Consider the following 18703-nt stretch of genomic DNA (forward strand, 5'->3'; position numbering starts at 1 on the left):
CTGCCCGTATCTACACATTAGTAAAGGTATAAAACAAAGTAAGAATAGATGCCAACTGTCAACAACTTTCAAGGGCAGTTCCTGGGTTTCATTCCCTCACCCTGGAAATTTTCATATTTTTTTTTAAACTTCGAGAAGCAATTTCAGTGTTGAACCAGAAATCATTAGTTGATGCCTGCCCGCTATAGGTTATATTACAAGATAAACAACTCAGTAAACGAATGCACCGATGAAGCGTAAAAAATGAGAAAAGAAGAAGACGGAAATGAAGCATGAAATATTTTTAAAACAAAATAAATGCTCAACCCCTTGCTCAACCTGTGTTTAAGACAAACAATCTTCTCTGAGAAGAGTAAAGAGTTGGCAATATAGGGTCCATTTCTACCATACTGCCCAACTTGCTGGATGTGTATGCAGCTCCGGATTTACCGGACGAGCGCCCCTAGGCCACGTGGTCCTATCGCTCGCCCCTTGCGGGCGCCCAAATGCAGTCGGAGCACTGGGGAGATGCGCGTCCCCATTGCTTCCCATAGAGCAGCTGGGTGGCATGCTGCCTCTAATAATCTGCCGCCCTAGGCCCGGGCCTTTGTGGCCTCGCCACAAACTGGGCCTGTTTGTATCATCATCATCATCATCATTTATTTATATAGCGCTGTCAAGATACGCAGTGCTTTGTATGCCAAGTCAGTACTGTATGTCAACTGCAATATGATGTTTTTAAAGGGGAACTATCACGAAAATGAAAATTTAATATCAGCTTCAGCATACTGAAATAAGAAACTTTCTAAATACAGTCAATTAAAAATACTGCACTGTTTCTGAAATAATCAAGTTTATATTTACTATCCCTCTCTCATCATCTCTTTCTCCTCATTCTGTCTTCATTTAGGAGTTGGGTGTCAGATATGTCTTATAGTTAGGCCCAGATTTGTGGCGAGGCCACAAAGGCCCGGGCCTAGGACTGCAAAATATTAGGGCCGGCATGCCGCCCAGCTGCTTTCCAGGGAGCACTGGGGAGCACAGCCCCTCCAGTGCAGGCACACATGCACACTCGCGGGTGGGTGCTAGGACCGCACGGCCGGAAGCCAGAACCGCACAGCCTTGGGGCGCCTGCCCACTAAATCTGGCACTGCTTCCTCACAAGGAAACTTCAGGCGACTTCATAAAATGAAGTGATCCGAGTGCCATCCCGCTGGCGATTTAGATTCTAGCCGACGGTAAGACATTGCTGGGAGATTATACACCTGAAGAAGAGGCGATTTGTCGCTGGGCACATTGTCGGACTGGCCCACCAGGATACCAGGAAAACTCCTGGTGGGCCCAGGTGTCAGTGGGCCCTCATGCTGCTAAACTTTTGGCCTATTTCATGGCCATTCCCTATTTCTATGAAAACAAAGAGGCTAAATAGATGGAATAATTGATTATAGTATAAAGAGAGCAGACTAGGAGAATAGAGGTTGATTCAGGAGAAGAATATTAGTATTGAGAGTGGGCCCCTGGTCTAAGGTTTTATGGTAGGCCCTTGGTTTAAGGTTTCTGGATGGGCCCCTGGAGTCCCAGTCCGACACTGGCTGGGCAACTAATCTCCCTGAATCTCCATGCGTGTCTCTGCCCTTAAACATGAATATGGCTAGAAACACTGCATTTTACATACTGAGCTTCATGCACCAACCTAAAGAATCAGCATCTCAAAACCAGACGCAGGCCTTTAAAGTTTTGCAAAGGAGCTCACCATGTTTGATTTTGATGGAACCATCAGTGACACTTGCATGATCAATGTACTCTGGGCAGATGTTGAGAAGCTAAGCTTAGGGGATGTCGCAAATGATGAAGCAGAAAATTAGGTTCTTCATTTGTTACTAATTGCAGCTGTGTAATGAGAATCTGAATTAATTATTAATCAGATTTGTTTTGTGTCATTTATTAGTCTACGTATACTGCATATTGTGAGCTGGTCCCTAAGCGAGATAACTGACAGCAGCTAGAAGGTTTGCTGTGATTCAGCAGAAAAGAAGATGAGGGGCTACAGGGGCGTCTTTGGAGACACAGATCTTTACTGCTAAAGGGCTGTGGTTGCCTTGGGCTGGTACAGAAGGCCAAAACATAATGTACAACATTTCTATCCTACTTTGTTGTTAAGCCTTTGTTATCCTTTAAGGGAGCTAGTGGACACTAGTTACATTGCTGCCCTGAGTGAATATAGATACATAGGCCAACTAAAGCTGGAGACTCGCCCCATCTAGACTAAGTGGGCAAATTATTGGCATGTGTATGGGGCTCTCCTGATGCCTTGACCAATCTGATATCTGGAAAAAACCCATGGATGGAGGACTACAATGGCATGTTGATGCAGTCCCATTATGATTCGATCATTAGCCAGGGACCAGATGATTAGTGTTATGTTTTGGGTAGCCGAGGATGAGTAGAGTGCTTTATTAGCAAGCTCTCATGCAGCCATTACACAACAGTAACTTTCACTTTAAAGCTGTCAGGAAGTATGCACAGTATAAGTCTGGGTACAGTGACATCTAGAGGCCATTTGTATAAACACCACAATCATCCAGACTGGACCATATCAGGATTTGCTTGAGTTCTTCTAGCTAGGTGTACTGCTTAAGTTGCATTGTGTGATACATTCAGTTAGAGCAAATCCACCCATGTATGCTCCATTTATATAGCTAATTCTGACACTGATATGTTCAAACACCTTACTGCTCTTCAATACCCACAGCGCATTCACGTGTCTCTTTTCACAACATAAAGGAAAAGCCCCCAGGGTGTCCAGGCCTGGTCATGGGTGCAACGACGCAACTCTCCATGCTTGTGTGTGTGTATGCTTTAGTGACTAGACTATATTCACAAAGTGCTGCAGAGCAAGAGGGTTACTGAAAAGAAAAACAGGATATGCAATTTTTTGCTATTCAATGAACAATAAAGAGAAATAGAAAGTAAACTTTGTACCTGTGTATTAGCAATAATGGGGGCTCCTTTTCTACAAGGTGATATGGATCTAAACTTAAAGGGATACTGTCATGAGAAAAAAAGTTTTTTTTTCAAAACGCAGAAGTTAATAGTGCTGCTCCAGCAAACTTCTGCACTGTAGAGCTCCCTAACACAAAATAAGAACTGCCTGGTAGATCTAATAACAGAACTCAATAGTAAAATCCAGGTCCCACTGAGACACCTTCAGTTACATTAAGTAGGAGAAACAACAGCCTGCGAGAAAGCAGGCTGTTTCTGAAAGCACATGACCAGGCAAAATGACCTGAGATGGTCCCTACACACAGATATTACAACTAAAAAAATACACTTGCTGGTTAAGGAATGACATTTTATAGTGTAGAGTAAATTATTTGCAGTGTAAACATTGTAATTTGGAAATAAAAAATACATCATAAAAATCATGACAAAAACACTTTAAAAAAGCCTTGATGTTAACTTGCTCAGGGTTCTTCTCTGAGCACTGCTGCAATTTACATTTTTCTATCTTTCAGCGATATTTGCATTTTTTTGAACACCTGGTTCAAACGTCGTAGAGTCAATGACCCTAGAGTTAACAGAATCCAGAGTGCATTGACGTTCAAGCCGCTGACAATCTTGCCTTTAAAGAGAGCGGCTGAGCTACAGCCTGAAAAGTACAAAACTGGTAATATCTAAAAATACTAAAAATAGAATGTTTCAGAGAAACACCTGGAGTAAGTTTACATAAATTCATTTGAGTTTGGATCCCCTCTGAGATATACTGTACAGAAATCCTAATTATATTCAATACACAAGCTACTAAATAGAAGCAACATGAACACACTAGAGGGCCCATATGCAGTAAATAGTTTAGGTTGCCTCAAATCTTAATTGAATAAAACAGGCTGGGTGAAACTATGGTTTTTTTTTTACAAAAGCAAATTTGGGAAAACAGGCAGTTTTCTGAGACTCTGATAAATGGCAATATATATATATATATATATAATATATATATATATATATATATATATATATATATATATATACAGTATACATATTATGGTAAAACTCTTTAGGAAAATTGAGATTCATATTAGTGATATTAGGAGAAAAGAATATTATAAAGGATATATCTGGAGACATTTTTGAAAAACCCATAAAAGTCCAGCTGTCACTCATTATGTCCCTTAAGCAAAATGAAAAGAATCTCAATTGCATGTTCTTCTTAAGAGCTCATGTCATGGTGTCACTGCTGAATAGTCATTAACGTGCCAACGGCGTATTTTGACAGTAGTGTTGGTGCCGTTACACAATTTATGGTTTGGACCAGACTGGTACAGATTCTGTGCATTTCAGCCATAAATATTTAGAAGTAAATTCTCCCCCCAAAAAAGTCAAAACGAAATTCCGAATGTTTTGTCAGAAGAATCACAAAAGAGATTTAACAAAATAGAAAAATGAAATCATCTATACACAATTGTGGCATCATCTTTGGATTGGGTTTTGCTAGAATCAAGTAAGGGGCCCATTCACTAAGTTCGAGTGAAGGAATAGAGGAATGTTTCGAATGTTTTTTTTGGCTACTTCGACCATCGAATTGGCTACTTAGACCTTCGACTACGACCATCGAATCGAACGATCCTAACTAAAAATCGTTCGACTGTTCGACCATTCGATAGTCGAAGTACTGTCTCTTTAAGGAAAAACTTCGAGCCCCTAGTTGGCCACCTAAAAGCTACCGAAGTCAATGTTAGCCTATGGGGAAGGTCCCCATAGGCTTTCCAAGTTTTTTCTGATCGAAAGATAATCCTTCGATCAATGGATTAAAATCCTTCGAATCGTTCAAATCTTTTAGAGCAGGGCCAAGTAGTAAGATGAGACTTATTAATTAAGTGTGGGCTTTAATTGCAATAATTGAAATCACTGCTGTTAAAACCTACACGTCGCAAAGTTGCCCGAAATTTCCTTGCGGGGCAACTTTGGGCGACTTTAGAAGAATGAAACAACGTATAGGTTTTACCACCAGTGATTTCAATTATGGTCAGTGGAGAAGCAATTTTGGCAGATCGCCCGTAGTCATACATTTTTATCACAGGCAACAAATCCCCATTGGCCATCACATTTTGACCCATTAATGTGCATGGGCATAATTCAGAAGAGCAACTAAAAAGCACCAATTAACATAAGGTACTATGGAACCTTGAACTTACTGCCTGCCTTTATCTGCGTTCTGCGTAGGTCCATTTTTTGAAACCCGTGCCCGACCCGTAACTGCAACCTGCAAATTGAGCTGTAGGTTTCCGCTACAAGACCCGTAATAGGCCGACTAAATTCAGACCCGGGGGACGCGCGAAACTGAAAGTGATGTCACATTTGTCTGGAAGTGACGTCACTCTGGTGCCGAATCTTCCCAATAAAAATGTAAAAACTGGAAGAACCACAAGAGTGGGTGGGAGGGATCAAGTAGGCACCTTTGTTGGATACCCAGCTGACTTTTTGCCCAAAACCCGACCCACGGGTACCCTACCCACCTGATGCAGTTCTCTACCACTGCCACTCTACTGAGATACAGAATGCAGGTACAGTCCAGGGCCCTATATTCAGACAGGATAAACATATTATCCAACCTCAGTGGATTCCAAAGGATGTTACAGATATTACAATACGTTTTATGAAATTGTAACAGGGTTCATTTTGTTTAAATAGAGACATTGCATTGGTCAAGGAACATACAATAAATTTATAAAAATCAGTCAAATTCAATGTGGTTTTCAAGGCCACTGTTTTATAGAAAATTAAGTCATATTTCCAACCTTCAAAATACAGTGGCAGTCCGAGAATTATAAGGTACTGTGCATATAAGACTAGAACACCCTAGGGTGCCCAAACCATTATTGGATGACAGTTAGTGTCAGAAGTTATAAAGAAACAGAAAGTCATTTAATTTGTTCCTGTTTGAGAAAGACTTTGCTTGGGTCTCAACGGAAATGATATAAGAATAGAATGTAGCTGATGTTCCCCTCTGAGACACAACCTCTTTCAGTGGGTGGTGGGAGAGCAACAGGTTTGTACATATTATCTGCCAAACTTTAGGCAGGTTTTTGACTTAAAGGGATCCTATCATCGGAAAACATGTTTTTTTCAAAACGCATCAGTTAATAGTGCTACTCCAGCAGAATTCTACACTGAAATCCATTTCTCAAAAGAGGAAACACATTTTTTTATATTAAATTTTGAAATTTGACATGGGGCTAGACATTTTGTCAATTTCCCAGCTGCCCCATGTCATGTGACTTGTGCCTGCACTTTAGGAGAGAAATGCTTTCTGGCAGGCTGCTGTTTTTCCTTCTCAATGTAACTGAATGTGTCAGCTGTTATCTTGTGTTAGGGAGCTGTTATCTGGTTACCTTCCCATTGTTCTGTTGTTTGGCTGCTGGGGGGGGGGGAAGGGAGGGGGTGATATCACTCCAACTTGCAGTACAGCAGTAAAGAGTGATTGTAGTTTATCAGAGCACAAGTCACATGACTTGGGGCAGCTGGGAAATTGACAAAATGTCTAGCCCCATGTCAGATTTCAAAATTGAATATAAAAAAATCTGTTCTTTTGAGAAATGGATTTGAGTGCAGAATTCTGCTGGAGCAGCACTATTAACTGATTCATTTTGAAAAACTTTTTTTCTCATGACAGTATCCCTTTAAGCAATACCTTCCATTTATTTTACCCTTAATTTGAACCCAAATCCGAGTTCTTCCTGAGATTTAAAAAAACCTTACTTCAAGTAAGGTGATGATGAGGCATACAGAAATCCTTGTAGCAGATACTCGGTATTATATTTTTATACTGGATGGTTTAGTTTCCTGGAACTTTTTGCTCCGTGCAGTGCCATCAATAAATAATACTGACATGCAGAACAGTATCAAAGTAGATATATGGCCATTAGTATGGCATAAGTAATAGGCAACCATCATACACCCACTAGGCAAACACTGTTTGTTTTCCTTTTAACCTTAAACCTAAGGGCTTTTCTCTGGTTCCATATAATTATGTGTAATTCAGAGTGATTGTTTCAATTCCAATGAAACAAGCAGATGTGGCCCAGTGGAGGATATTGTATTTTAATGTGAAGAGGTATTTGGTTTGCATTACACTACACATAGAAAGTCAGTAGCCTGCAGAGAAAACTGATTTGCTTAAAAGTAATGTAAATGTTGGTTTCGACTCCTTATGCCCCCTGGCAAGTCATGTCTTTGTGTCACAGAATGTATATTGGAAGCTATTCTAAGCAGGAGGATAAAGAGACCAAAAATACAAGTGAGTTTCATATATTATAAGTATCATTCATTTTCCATGAAACACACAAAGAAGTCATGTAGAAAACAATGTAAACCAAACATATACAACTGGACACACTGGACTGACCCAGACATTCAAATCTCATGCTAAAGGCTCTTGGGGGCATATTTATCAAGGGTCGAATTTCGAATTGAAAATTTTTCGAAATTTGAATTCAAAAAGACCAACTGAAATGAAGTATAAGTTTTTTTTGGTCGAATAGGTCAGTTTTCGATCGAATAGGTACATATTCGGCCGGATTAGAAACGTTTGAATCTAAGGAATAGCGTATCCGATCGAATTTTCCCCCCAAAAAAAAACCTTTGATTTTTCAAAGTCCACCAATTGATTCCAAATAGGTTCTAGGAGGTCCCCCGTAGGCTAAAACAGCAATTCGGCAGGTTTTAGATGGCGAATGGTCGCAGTACAGAGACAGTACATGATAAATTTCGATATTCAAATTTTTGTATTTTTTTTAAAATTCTAATTGAATTTGGACTATTCCCTAGTTGAAATACACAAAAAATAGCTTGAAATTCTAATTTTTTTTCATTCGAAAATTCACCTCAACCTTTGATAAATCTGCCCCTTGATGTGCTTTCTTTGGCTAACCTGCTGTTCCACCCATACCTCAATGCATGGATGAGCCCTGTCAGACAGCAGCTACATGTATCTTCTGGGTTCAATGTACAAAAAATTTGATCCGGATCAGTAACATCAGCATTAGTGATGGGCGAATAAATTTGCCTTGCACGAATTTGTGGCGAATTTCCACGTATCGCCGCCGACGATTTCACGTTTTTTCCATGAACTTTTCCGATTTCACGTTTTTTTTAAAATTTTTCGCAGTTTCGTTCATTTTGCAGGAAATTCGTGAATTTTTCGTTGAAGCGAAATTTACCCATCACTAATCAGCATATAATGTCTGCCACCGTATGGGCACCATAAGACTTTGTCACAGAGCAATTGAATGATTTTTATTACTGGCATAACCAAAATGTCTAGAGGTTGACCTTTTTTTTACCAGTATTTATTGAATTTATATATGTATTAGGGTCTCATGGGGCCCCTATATCTCCTGGGCCACCCCTGCAACCACAGGGTCTGCTTCTTCTGTAGTTATGCCCTATAGCCATAGGTAATCTTGTTATAAGCAAAGGGAGGGCTTTCCCTTGAGGTCCATCTTCTAGTGTCTCCTGGTAGATATTTGGGATTGTGATTTATTGTTTAGCCATTAAAACTCTGTATTAAAGTCTATGAACGGTATTACATTTGGAAGATACAATATGGCAGAGCAGACTTGTTTCAGTTAATACAAAATGCAAATAAATAAGGATTTCTGTTGCAAACAACCTTAAGGCTTTAGTTTAATGCTATTTAAGGTCTGTTTGCCTTGTTGTTAAGCACCTAAACTGTCATTTTATAAAGGGAATTAGCACAATAGCATGCAGAAAGTTTTTTTGAACAGAAAAGGAATATGACAAAATATGTTTTTCTGGTAACAGTTGCTTCCCATATGCTAGAATGTCTCATGTACCACAGAGCCACAGGTAAGTATCACAGGAAAGTACTGCATCTTTTGTAAGGCTATTTAAAAATGACCAACTGCACATTAAGGGGGTTATTTATCAAAGGTCGAATTTCGAAGTTATGGGAATTTTTTTTTTCTACTCACAACTTGAATGGAAGGTTAATGTGAGGCGCGCCCAGTCCTAGTCCCTGCGGCGCCACTGCCAAGATGGAGGCGCCCAGGGGATGTGCACGTCTCTGTGCGTTGTTGTGATGCCAGTGTGTCAAGCGTGCGGCGTCAGACGATCACCTGACCAGAAATACTTCAACTCTAACTGTAACAGGAAGAAGTGTTGAAGCAAAAGACAGAACTCTGTCTGTTAATTGGCTCATGTGACCTAACAAGTATAGTTTGTTTGGTTTGTTTGTGTGCACCGTGAATTGTACGATCCTAGGGGGCGGCCCTTATTTTTTAAAATGGCAATTTTCTAGTTATGATTACCCAATGGCACATACTACTAGAAAAGTATATTATTATGAAAATGGTTTGTTTACATGAAGCAGGGTTTTACATATGAGCTGTTTTATGCAATATCTTTTTATCGAGACCTACATTGTTTGGGAGGTATAGTTTTCCTTTAAAATGGTTCAACGGACCTCTGCCATTGACTTCTCCATGAACTCGGCAGGTTTTAGGTGGGGAAGTATAGAATTAGAACAGTTTCCATGGTCGAGGTGTGATAAATATCACATTCAAATTCAAATTCGAGTTGGGGGTTTTAAATTCGAAATTGTGAGTTTTGACCAAACAACCAATTCAAATTTACAATTCGAACCTTAGTAAATTTGCCCACAGAATATAATTTTTATTGACTTTACTGACTCTGTAAACTACAGTTGGTGAAAAAGAATGGGTTTGACTCTCTTGGCTTGTTAGCAATGCGCACAGTGTTATTTGCAGACATGAATAATGAAAGTCAGTTGAAAATATTACTGCCTCACAAACAAACACTACAGCCTACACCCCATGTGCTCCCATGCAGGAAAATAGAAACCTGTTTGCAAAGAGGTTTGTTTTGTGTTCAGCAGTGACTGGATTACCTGGTGGCGACAGCTTTATATCAGATCTTGGCGTATGCACAGCTGTAATGATGGAAACTACCATTTATTCTTGATTTATACCCATCGTCATGACATTATACAGTGAGCAAAGGAACAAACAGCAAGTGTTAGAAAGTATATATTTCTTCTAAATATTAATAAAGTTTCTTTGAAGGCCATGTAATGTTAGAAATAAGGATAATGGCTCATCAGTTGTCTTCTCCACCCTCTTACAGAAGCGGAATACCCAGCACTGCTTGTTCCATGTGCCACTGACTAATTATAGTGTGTCATGGACCTTACAATTCCCATGTTACTAACAAAAAAAAAAAATGGTATCCTTAGGGGCAGATATATCAAGGGTCGATTTGAAAATTCTAATTTTTAAATTAGAATTTCAAGTTTATTTTAGTGTAATTTGACCAGGGAAAAGTCAAAATTAGAATTTTGAAATTTATCATGTACTGTCCCTTTAAGAATTGATGGGTGAATAAATTCAGCAGATGCGAATTCGCTGCAAATTTCCACATTTTGCTGTCAGCGAATAGATTTCTGAAACTGCCGCACAAATTCAACAGCATCAAAAGAATTTGGATGTGCGTCTGAAAAGTCGCCCATTGACTTTAACGCCAGCATCAAAATTTACACAGGCGTCCAAATTCGAGTTCCCTGAATTTTTCTCAGTTTCATGAATTTTGCGGGAAATTTGCAAATTTTTCGGCAAAGAGAAACGGGACAAAGTCGCCCATCACTAGTCATAGAAAGTAGCGATATCAATACATTTGTAGCCTTACAGAGCATTTGTTTTAAGATGTGGTCAGTGACTCCCATTTGAAAGCTGGAAAACCTCAGAAGAAAGCAAATAATAAAAAAAATATAACAAAATATAAAAAAATAAAGGCCGTTTGCAAAGTTGCTTAGTACTAGCCATTCTATAACATACTAAAAGTTAACTTAAAGGTGTCTTCGATAGACTCCATTCTAATCAAATAATTTAAATTTTTTTTAAAAAAAATTGCTTACTTTTTCTCTGTAAATATAAAATAGTACCTTGTGCTTTACCCCTAACTAAAATATAATGAATCCTTGTTGGAGGCAAAACACTACCATTGGGTTTAAAAAATATTAAAAATATGTACAGTATATATAGTAGACTTACAGAATGGTGATGCAAATTAGGGAGAATTTAAATATCTTGCCTTTTCAACCCATGTAAAAACTCAGAGCTGAAGAAATCATGGAAGTTACAGATGGAGAGCAGAAGCTGTTCAGTAAATGCAGAAAACAAGCTAGATGTACTTTCTAAATTGAGACACACTGGCAGTTTTTTTTGCTGTTCTACAGTTGGCAGTTGTCTCTGCTGCAGTTTGAATAGGGATCATTCAAAGATCATACAAAATTCAAGGACATGAGGGTAGGACTACACGGATGTTTTCAGCGAGATCCGACGCGCTGCGACAAAATGCATGCGACAGAAATAAGGAAAGAGATAGAAATGTTGGATGAAGTTGCAGCATTGTTCCGACGCGCCATGACTGTTGGATGCAGATGCAGCGTCTACATCCAACAGTCGTGTCTGGTTGGATCAACCCTGCGACTTCATCCGTCATTTCTATCTCTTACCTTATTTCCGTCGCATGCGATTTGTCACATGCTTTATGTTGAAGTGCGTTGGATCGCGCCAAAAACGTCCGGGTAGTACTAACCTGAGTAGTAATGCAAGTTGTTGGGGTGGGTGCACTGATTGTATTTAAAGGGATCCTGTCATCAGAAAGCATGTTTTTTTCAAAACGCATCAGTTAATAGTGCTGCTCCAGCAGAATTCTGCACTGAAATCCATTTCTCAAAAGAGAAAACAGATTTTTTTATATTCAATTTTGAAATCTGACATGGGGCAAGACATTGTGTCAATTTGATTCATTTTGAATTTTTTTTTTTTCCCATGACAGTATCCTTTTAAATTAAATGCAATGAATGAAGCCCTTACAGATGAATTAGCTATAAGCATGCATGTTTCTTGCAAGCAGATTTTCAAAGATGATCCTCAGGAACACTTATTTAGCAAATCTGAAAACTACTCCAACCAAATCCGCACAGACTTTTCCCCCTATTTATCTATACATTTTTCCAAAATTTCTTGTGCTGGAAAAAAAACACTAAAATCGTGAAAAAATCCAAATAGTAGGAATTTTTCGGATTTGTTGCCGAAACCTGCAATTTTTTGGATTTGTGGTCCGCAAACCACAAAATCTTCAGATTATTGGATGAAACCCAGCACAGATCAGGATATCAACGGGGAGTTCTACATGAACTCGGCAGGTCTGAGTTGGTGTACTTTTTTATTCTGACTTTAAACACCATCTGGGTTAAATAAATCACAAAAATTTGAGTTTTATTTTCTACAAAAAAATGGCAGTTTTCCCCTCAAAAGTCCGACCAGAAAAAAATCGGACTTTGATAAATAACCCCGTAACTGTGCAAAAGTGTAGGTATTATAAATATTTGCTCACAAACACAGGTGGCTATGCAATGAAGACAACAGAATCTGTTGCAATCAACAAGTCTGACTGGCAAAATGAGCTTATGTTTCAGAGATCCGTGTTCCGGGCAGCATGTCCTCAGTGACTCCTTACCTGCAGTGTAGGACTGGCCCGGCGGAACAGCGGGAAAATACCTGGTGGGCCCCACCCCCGACCCTTAATGGGCCAGACTCCTCTCCAGATCTCCTGAAAAAAGATTTTTTTTAATGTGCCGCGCGGCGCCATCTGCGCACCAGCTTCTGCGCATGCGCTTGGCACCAGGCATCTTCACGCAGGCGCCAAGCAGTGCCTTTATGTGCGCGCACTCGGTGCGCTACAGTAGGGGGGTGGGGGGCCCTGGACAGCAGTCCCGGTGGGCCCCGGGCCCCCCAGTCCGGCCCTGCTTACCTGAGCAGGATATTCTCCCTGAGCACAAGGGGATTAGCCCAGAAATAGATAATTAATAGTGATGGGCGAATTTGCGCCGGTGTCTCGTTTTTGACGCCGGCGACAATTTATTCGCTGGCGGCGAATCACGCAAATTCACTGCAGATTCGCTCCTTGCGAATAAATTCGCCCATCACTAATAATTAAGATGTATCTACCTGGCCTAAGACAGTCACTGTAGGTTATTTTACAATAAAAAAGTGAATTTGGAAGTGTAAATACTATAGAACCTGTCAATAAATTTCAAGTTTTGTCAATAGTTAGATTTCTAAAGGGAAACTATCGGGAACAATTTAAATTTAAAATTAGCTTCAGCGTACTGAAATAAGAAACTTTCTAAATACAATCAATTAAAATTTTGAAACAATTCTGAAATAATCGAGTTTATATTCACTATCCCTCTCTCAGCATCTGTTTCTTCATTCAGGAGTTGGGTGTCAGATGAATGATCCAATATGTCTTATAGGGGGGCTCCTTTTTCCTAGAAGATGTATTAGAGCTCACTCTATTAAAATCACCAGACATCATGTCTCGCTACATGCAGGATTTGTGCAAAAGGCAGTTATTTTATCAGATTTTGTTTGTACTGGAATCAGTTATTTGAGTGAGCTCTAATACATCTGCTAGGAAAGCAAGCCCCCCTATAAGATATATTGGATCTAACTGTCAATGAATATCTGACACCCAACTGCTGCATGAAGACAGAATGAAGAGAAACAGATGCTGAGAGAGGAATAGTGAGGTTAAACTTGATTATTTCAGAAATGATGCAGAATGTTTAATTAATTGTATTTAGGAAGTTTTTTATTTCAGGATGAGGAAGCTTATATTTAATTTTCATTATCGCGATAGTTCCCCTTTCGGATGTCCTTGTTTCGAAGCAACCAGGTCATTTAGTTTGAAAAGCAAGTGTCCTGCTAGGTAATACTGCTGTAGACTGATTTTACCCTATGCTTTATTTCCCATGTAAGAAATCAGCAAGGAAGGTCCCTAGAAATGAAGCATATCACATTGCAAAGCATTGCCTTCCATTTTTCCTTAATATTTTACCACAGTGCCCCAAGCTTTTTGGAAACGAGGATTTAGATCTCTCCATATCTGCATCAAGTTGATACAAGCAATATTTAAATTTAAACTATGCCTGGTAAGGGCGCATTGTATTTGAACTTTTGGTTTTGAATTTCTGCAAAGTATATTCCATATCCTTCCTGTTGGCCAAAATCTATTCCGGGTACCGCATAGATCATTTCAATAGACTCAACTCATGGCCTTGAACACAGTCGTCAAGTTTTCCACTAGTCCCCAAAACCACTGCTCTGGGTCAAAACATTTTGGCCACGCATCTGAAAATTAACTATTCAGAGGCGGGTCCAAAATTGCCGCGGGCGTCATTTTTCGAGTTTCACTAACTTTTCGCTAATGTTTAGTGAATTTCGCGGGAAATTGGCAAATTTTTCGACAAATCGAAATGGGAGAAATTCGCCCATCACTATAGCAAACAACCCCAACACTTTCAGACTTACAGAAAAATGCTCACAAACTACTTTATGGGGCAGATTTATCAGGGGCTGAAGTGAATTTGGGAATTTTCAAAGTTCGACTAAAATGGCATTATGATATCCCATGTAAAGCTGCCAAGCAATGGCCAGATATCCTGGATCAGTTTTTGATACCTGCCAAGGATAAACTGGCAGTTCTTTTTGACATTACAGTAGCTGTACAGCATCTCCCTAAATCCTACAGACATATGTCCAACAGGCCTCCTGCCACCAGCAAACTGTATCTGCACAAATATCTATTAGTTCTGGTCATACATTTCTGAACACATTTTTAATTCACCCAGATACCCTGGTAATATTTCTCCATCAGACCATGGACTTGAACCCCAAAAGGACAGAGCGTGTTCAAGGGGGGAATCCTCAAAAATGGAGCAAAGTGAAACTGAAGTAATCCTGAAGGCTAATTAGCATATTGGATTCATGCTGCATGCTCCACCAGTCACTATGCAGCCATGCAAAATGCATCCCGATTTATTTGGAGTAACTACTTTGGGTAGGTGTTTAATTTTGTGGGTATGGGCAGAGATAACAAATCTTTTGTTTTAAGTTTTTGTAGTGATCCCTTATGTCAGCTAACCAATGGTTGTACTGGTGATAATGATCCACTCTGAGACGATATTTAGGGGCAAATTCATCAATGGTCGAATATCGAGGGTTAATTAACCCTCGATATTCGACTGGGAATTAAAATCTTTCGACTTCGAATATTGAAGTCGAAGGATTTTTGCGCAAATAGTTTGATCGAACGATCGAATAAATAATCGTTCGATCGAACGATTCGAAGGATTTTAATCCAACGATCGAAGGATTATCCTTCGACCAAAAAAAATTAAGCCAAGCCTTTGGGGACCTTCCATAGGCTAACATTGGGTTCAGTAGCTTTTAGGTGGCGAACTAGGGGGTCGAAGTTTTTTCTTAAAGAGACAGTACTTCGAATGGTCGAATAGTCGAACGATTTTTAGTTCCAATCCTTCGATTCGAAGTCGAAGTCTTAGTCGAAGGTTGAAGTAGCCCATTCGATGGTCAAAGTAGCCCAAAAAACACTTCGAAATTCGACATTTTTTTACTTCAAATCCTTCACTCGAGCTTGGTGAATGGGCCCCTAAATGTTACTCTTTACTGTGAATAGGGGAACTATCGCGAAAAATGAAAAATTCTGAAATAAACAAGTTTATCTTCACTGTCCCTCTCTCAGCATCTGTTTCTCTTCATTCTGTCTTCATGCAGCAGTTGTGTGTCAGATAATCATTGCGAGGTAGATCAGATATATCTTATTGGGGGGCTCCTTTTGCCTAGAAGATGCATTAGAGCTCACTCTTTATTAAAATCACCAGACATCATGTCTCTCTACATGCAGGATTTGTGCAAAAGTCAGTTATTTTGTTAGATTTTGTTTGTACTGGAATCAGTTATTTGAGTGAGCTCTAATTCATCTGAGAGGAAAGGAAGCCCCCCTATAAGATATATTGGATGTAACTGTCAGTGAATATCTGACACCCAACTGCTGCATGAAGACAGAATGAAGAGAAACAGATGCTGAGAGAGGAATAGTGAGGTTAAACTTGATTATTTCAGAAATGATGCAGAATGTTTAATTAATTGTATTTAGGAAGTTTTTTATCTGACACCTAAATGCCGACTGAAGACAGAATGAAGAGAAATAGATGCTGAGAGAGGAATAGTGAAGATAAACTTGATTATTTCAGAAACAATGAAGAATATTTAATTGATTATATATAGAAAGTTTCTTATTTCAGTATGATGAAGTTTATATAAAATTTTAATTTTCACAATAGTTCCCCTTTAAAATAATTCAGGACTGGGTTATTATCATTTTACTGACATGGGGTCAGTTGACATCTCTGCCGTGAATGTGCAGGTAGAGTAGTGGGGGGTCACCATAGATATTTGCCAGGGATACAGATAGGGGTTCCTAGGTACTTGTTAGTCACTTGTCCCTAAGGCCAATTTTGTACATGAAGTACAGCAGAACTTGGCTGCCCCCGGATACTCATATTATTATATCAGATCATCGCTGATGTCATAGTGGCTCCCCTTGCCTGCCAGTCTTAGTTGCCCCTGTGGGGCCCTAATTAAAGGAGCAACAATAATTAAAAACAATGTTTTCTTTTTACACTTGTACCACAACACAAGCACTTCCACATTTTGAAAAACTCTAAAGTGAATGCGCTCCCTTAAACCTGGAGACAATGTAACTTGTTTGAAATCAGCATGTGCCGTCCTGCATGGAAAAGGGCAACAAGAAGCAAGAAGATGTAGCAACGATCTGTCAAATGAAAATGCTCCCAAGCAGCACCTGTAGCACAATACCTGGAATAATTGAAGGTCTCTTTCGGGGTCTCCTCATACACTGAGATTCCAAGTGTGTGACATCTCCCCTAATCTTGCCATTAATAGCAGGGGCAGAAAGTAATTCCGGTGGCAGGCTACAGCGTCTCATAGCTTTGAACTCATTGTGATTGGAGCAGATTTTATTTCTGGTCTTGGCACACAAACCGCTCTCATCCAGAGACATGGCTCCCGCTGCCTTTGTGAAGGAGCAAATTCAGGATCTGAGGCAAACATTAAGAGAAATGATTTCCTCCAGCGCGTCCCTTCAGCTTTGTTTTCATGCTGATCTGTGCACTTGTTTGGGAAGTTTAGCAAGAAAATAGGCGTGGGCTCTGACAGGTGTAGGGTTACTGATCAGCTCCTCCTTGGAGCAGGTAATGGGCTCATGGGAGGCAGACGAAAACCATTAGGTGAAGTCACCCAGTCTGGCACATATACCCGCCTCTGTGTGTCACGATCAACTTGGGGCTTTTGTTTTTAAATTGTTTTGTCAATGCCAATGAATCAACAGCTCTGTTTTACTGTTTATTTTAAAGTCAGGTGTATAACCAATACAGGTATAATTATTCCTATGATATGCATACCAGCTGCCCAAAGTGCCAGGACTCCCATGGTCGCTCTTCTCATGGATGAATGCTGATTGTTGGACGTTGAGACTTAAGCTGGCCATAGACACAAAGATCTGATCGTACGAATCTCCGTTTTGTGTGATTTTTGGGCCGTGTGTGTTATTAGTTGTTATTAGCTAAAAGGGAGCTTTGACCAAAGGTTGAATCTCCTAGTGGACTTGAACTGACAACAACTAGTCTATGCTGATAATACCCAGTGGGAAGGTCTGTATTCCCAACATAACTAATGAACAAAAACACAGCTGTGTTTTTAACTTTTTTGCCCAACTTCTCCAACACTGAGGTCCAAAGTTTTGTCCAGACTCCTTTTATCTACCAACAAGGTTACAGATGTATGAAAGCACTGCTGTCAATCGACCATAGCTAAAAGACTGGCTAGATTAGTGACCCCCAACCAGTGGCTCATGAGCAACCCATTGCTCTTTGACCCCCTTGGATGTTGCTCCCAGTGGTCTCAAAGCAGGTGCTTAGTTTTGAATTTTTGCTTTGGAGGCAAGTTTAGTTGCATAAAAACCTTGTGTTCTGCCAAATAGAGCTTCCTGTAGACTGCCAGTCCACATAGGGGCTACCAAATAGCCAATTGCAGCCCATATTTGGCATCCCAGGATTTTTTTTGTATGCTTGTGTTGCTTGTCAACTTTTTTTACATTTGAAAGTGACTCATGGGTAAAAAAGGTTGGGGACCCCTGGTCTAGACCAGTGTTCATCCTAGAAAACCCCTCAGGCTGGGCTTCAGGGAATATCTAGTGGGAACAAATAGGCATTTATGCCAAAATCTCACCATAACTTGTGTTTAGACCAGGGCCAATAGAGGGCCAGCCTCACAGTCTGAGAACCTTAGAGGGAGTGCCAGATGCAGACAATGGAAAAGGCATTTGCTTTGGGCAATTGTGCATTCTTTCTGGTAGCGAAGCTGTTAATAAAGAAACAGAGCTTACTAACAGTGACTGATACAGATAACCCACACTTTAGTGTCAAGGATACAGCAGATAACCTCTGAGCATTAGTTTCCCCAACACTTCAATATGCCTTCCAGGAATAAACACAACTATCATTTACAGTTAAGAGCAGTGGCCCAACTATAAGAAGGGAAAGGCTGCTGGTGGTTACTCATGGAGCACACAAAATCATGAGTAACTAATGCAAAACCACAGGTCACAAAGGGGGACCAGAAGAAAAAAAAATCTGCAGACGGCCCTTGGCCCCCCTAAATTACTACCCTGGTTAAGAGTACTGGATTAACACATTCAGTGCACCTGCATTGTTGTCATAAAAGTTTTATGGTGCTGTCAT

The 18703-nt window shown here is 39.9% G+C and overlaps 1 protein-coding gene across 2 annotated transcripts in view; it reads right to left on the reverse strand.

Moving 5' to 3' along the window:
- The window catches only part of fry.S (FRY microtubule binding protein S homeolog), a 275333-nt gene that overhangs the window by 201423 nt on the left and 55207 nt on the right, over positions 1–18703 (reverse strand). The window contains exon 1 of one of the 2 annotated variants that reach the window (XM_041584502.1): positions 16761–17071. The exons of the other annotated variant lie outside the window; for it this stretch is intronic. Coding sequence (XP_041440436.1) covers positions 16761–16965 — 205 coding nt within the window. The 5' untranslated portion in view covers positions 16966–17071. Of the gene's footprint in view, positions 1–16760; positions 17072–18703 lie in introns of those variants that run through there. 2 annotated transcript variants of the gene reach the window in all.

Source organism: Xenopus laevis, chromosome 2S (assembly GCF_017654675.1).
Source record: "Xenopus laevis strain J_2021 chromosome 2S, Xenopus_laevis_v10.1, whole genome shotgun sequence".
NCBI lineage: Eukaryota > Metazoa > Chordata > Amphibia > Anura > Pipidae > Xenopus > Xenopus laevis.